At 36.1% G+C, this 3,984-nt stretch overlaps 1 protein-coding gene across 1 annotated transcript in view; it reads right to left on the reverse strand.

The window, feature by feature from the left end:
* Positions 1 to 721: 721 nt before the first annotated feature.
* The window catches only part of TM9SF2 (transmembrane 9 superfamily member 2), a gene marked incomplete in the record, with an annotated part of 17,905 nt that continues 14,642 nt past the window's right edge, over positions 722 to 3,984 (reverse strand). The window contains 4 exon segments of the mRNA XM_072411679.1: positions 722 to 1,589; positions 2,762 to 2,819; positions 3,278 to 3,397; positions 3,558 to 3,690. Of these exon segments, the coding sequence (XP_072267780.1) occupies positions 1,418 to 1,589; positions 2,762 to 2,819; positions 3,278 to 3,397; positions 3,558 to 3,690 (483 nt within the window).

The following is a 3,984-nucleotide window of genomic DNA, read 5'->3' on the forward strand; positions in this document are numbered from 1 at the left end:
TAGAAGTCTAAAAGCAAAATTGTATTTACATATATTTTATTAATATCAATGATATTTGTGTATTACATACACCTTCTTTCTTCTGTTAGAAGTGTCAATCTCAATTACAGCGTAGTTATATTATTTACAAAAGCATACATTTTTAAAGTAGTTTTCTTTTTCAACAGGAACTTCACAATGCAAAAGAACCAAATAAAAAGTGAGTTACATTGGAAAACAAAAAGGGCTTCTGTTGGAGAGATTGTTGCTTTTATTCCACAAATAGATGACAATACTGTAAAGGAAATAAAGACTTCACTGCTTTGGAGCTTTGAAAGTAAAAGTTCTTCTTGCATTCTTCACATAATATTGTGCTATTCAGTCCACTTTCACAACACTATAGATCTTTGTCACAAACCAAAAGCAGGCAAAGAATCCAATTGTGCCTAAAGTACAAAGAAAAACAGTAAGTAAAAGCCAGGGTATATCAAAGAAATCAGTTATCTGTGACTTCATAGTTCAACAATTGCAATGACAAACCAAAGTTGTCAGTGAACATGAGCCAAGGATTTATAGAACAGGCACTGAAGCTGTCCCATGCCTCCCAGGGGCCACCATCTACCTTTTTTGTATTGTGCCAACATCACTCGATCTCGCTCTGTGCAAGGGCTTACACTAGGGCTGCATGAGCAATCGGGAACAGAGCTGTCATCTCTGCTTCCCCGTTTGCTCTTGCAGCCCTAGCGGAACTGTAGGGTGATTGCCACGGCTGCATTCATTCATGACGAGCACAGCCGTGGAAATCCTCCTGTCAGTGTGGGATCCCCGGACACTAGAGTTTAAATGAGGACAACTCTCCCCATTCATCACCTCTAGTGCTCTGTGATTGGCTGAGGAAAGGTAAACCCTGATGACCGCTCAAGCCATATTCGGGTGGAATATAAGGACAACCCGAATTCGAACACGAACACTAGTCACTGGCACCTTTTACTTGAACAGGCAAGTTCTGCAAGTTTTAAATCACTGGCTACAAAAAAGAATCCAAGAAAGGTAATCTGGGACCCAACCTACCTGTTTGGGGTCAAGGACTTACAAAGTAGCAAAATGTAAGGAAGATGGCACCCGCTAATACAATGGTGAAGGTATTTAAGGCAATGTTCACAACATAAAATGTGTTTAAGTGGGAAAGATATACTATAGAGCCATAGATGTAAGTGTACTACAACAGTAGTACTATAACTGCTTTTCTAAGAGGCCCCAATATTTAGTTAAGTGAAATGCAAGAAGGTTGCCCAGACTACATTTTGATTTGAATTAAAATAAAATGTAACAGTTAAGTCTTCTTCAATACTTGCGTAGCAATTTTTAAGATTAAGATAAATTTTGTAAACCCTTTAGCTAACAGAAAGTGTAAGCAAGATAATTCTAAACAAAGTTGTCAAAAACGTACGTTCTTTTTAAATCCAAAATAGGCTCCAATGAAAGTAAGAGGGACAGAGATACAAAACCACAATGCCAGGATAGCCACAAGAGTACCAAATGGAATAGCTGCAGAAGATCCTTCTCCCCAAAGAATTAAGTTCATCAGGAAGAAATCAGCAAACACAATCCTAGAGAAACAAAAATATAGACATTTCTTTAAACTGCAGGATTATGCCGAAATTGACATTGATATTCTACAGACTGAGAAAAATATGAAAGCTACTTAGTAACAATATAAAAACAGGTAGGAGTATGTAGATTTGTACTAATTATTTTTCATAGTACTACTGGGATGTACTTGCATAAGCACATATAATACAAGGGAGTATAGCTGTATAGTACAAATATACATAGTTTTGATATTTAATCTAAGAACCTTTAGGATTTTACATTATTTTAAGCACTGCTCATATTCTGCATGTGTTCTTTTTACAGTTTCTCAGTCTGCTCACTCCTCCCCATCTGTGTTGTGCCCGCCAGCACGCTTCAGGTATTTACTTTCTGTCCTGTCACTCTCAGCTTCACATGTGGGCTTTCCTTAGGATGGTCTGTGTGCGAATGATGCTTGTGCAGAAATGCCAACGTGCCAATTTAATTTTTTTTAAGTCAGATATGTACTAAACCTAGATTCAGTGGAGTCACAAAATAGTTCAGCATGTCATAGTACTACTAGATTATACTTGAATGAGCACAGACAGTACAAATGAGATTTTTAATTTCTTGTGCTGTTGAGGAGTGGCAGAAGAGGAGCTAATAACAAATTTGGTGAAAAACAGTTTAAAAGAGAAGCCCAACATAAGGGGGGGGGCCTTTTGCAAATTTTAGATTTAGAGTTCAGTGTTAACACAGGAGAGTGAATTGTTCTGATTTCAGTAAATGTGAGAGATAAAGGCATAGTATAATGTACGACATGCCTACCGAGTATGAGAACTATGTATTGCACTATGAGAACTATGTATTGCACTAGGAATACTATGCCGAGAAGTGGAAGCATTAAAGAGATCTTTCCCTGTTTTCCCTACAAAAACACTCCCTGTTGCCGCTGACTGATTATTAGTCACAAAGATTGGCAGCAACCTTGGATATTTGAGAACTGATCTATTAAAATCCCTGTAATGATATCCCAGGGGCTAAGGAGATGAATACACAGAGGGAATATGTAAAAATAATAGGAAAAGTGTACTGATGAAAACTACATAGGGGGAGAAAAGGAAGGTTTGAGGGTTGGGTGCCGACTGGAGTTCAGCTTTACCAGACATTATGATTTTTAGGAAAATGAAATCCAAATGTAAGACTATACCCAGGACAGAGGAATGCAGTCAACAGAACATTGGTTTTCCATTTCTCACCACCAAATGCTGTATTAAAAAAAAAGAAAAAAAATATATTTACTAAGCATTTTATAGGTCTTTGCCTTAATACATAAAAAAAAACATACATGTACACACCTATGTAAAATAGTAAACTTTTTATAGCCCCCAACAGCATTTATATTATATATGATTATGTCCTAATTAGGGAATTCACGTATTGCCACTGTTCTTTATGATAAGGCAATGTAAATCATCATTAAATTTATAATTTTTGCAACAGTACTTTTGGTTTTCTAATATGTGCTTTGCATCTCTGCTTAAAATGCATATTCATTACATCAGAACAGTTCAAATCAAATACAAGGCATTTCTTTACAGCAATGATAACCAAGGCCTATGCAATAACTTCTGAATATGATTTTAGTTCCATATCTATGGTCTTAACAGTCCTGGTAAGCTTTAAGTTCCAAAGCATTTCTAGAATTTTTTTTTCTTCAACTTACATTTGTAGAACCTTGAAGCAACATAACCTGCAGGAGTACCAAGCAGCACCCACAGAACTACAGCACATGTCATCAAAGCTCCTCTGTTTGCAGGAGACAAAAATCCAAGGCATGCAAAAACTGAAAGAGTGTAAATGTACATAATTAATAATATATAATATTTAGTAGGGCAAAAAATTTCATCAGAAATATTTTTTTAATCTAGTTACAAAATATTTTACTGGACTGGTTTATTTTTTATTTATACAGTTCATTTAGGTTAAAATCCATTACTACTTACATAGAGTGACAAAAGTCATTATCAGGATCTGAGCACCTGAACCAAGAAAAACTGAGAGAAGCATGCCCTTTCTTGGAGGCCTGAAAACATCCCCATGCACCAGTTTCCAACCAAACTCTTCTTGAGCATCTTCCTGAAAACATACCAACAGAACATACAAAAGATAAGTCCTCAACAAACTAGGGTATCAAAAAGAATTCCTATTTTGTTTATTACAACACGTGACTGATTAAATTAAGAACTGAATAAGACTTCTTTTATGTAGTGCAACAGCAATAATGCAATTAAAACTCATCTAGACCCAAAACATTTATCGTAATGCAGTTTAGCAGTCCTTAGACGTGGCTGCAATAGTTTTCTATTTTAAAGGCTTTTTCCTGTATCGTACAACTAACAAATATCCTCAAGTCCTGGGGTGACAACATTA

This window comes from Pyxicephalus adspersus, chromosome 1 (genome assembly GCF_032062135.1).
Source record: "Pyxicephalus adspersus chromosome 1, UCB_Pads_2.0, whole genome shotgun sequence".
Lineage (NCBI taxonomy): Eukaryota > Metazoa > Chordata > Amphibia > Anura > Pyxicephalidae > Pyxicephalus > Pyxicephalus adspersus.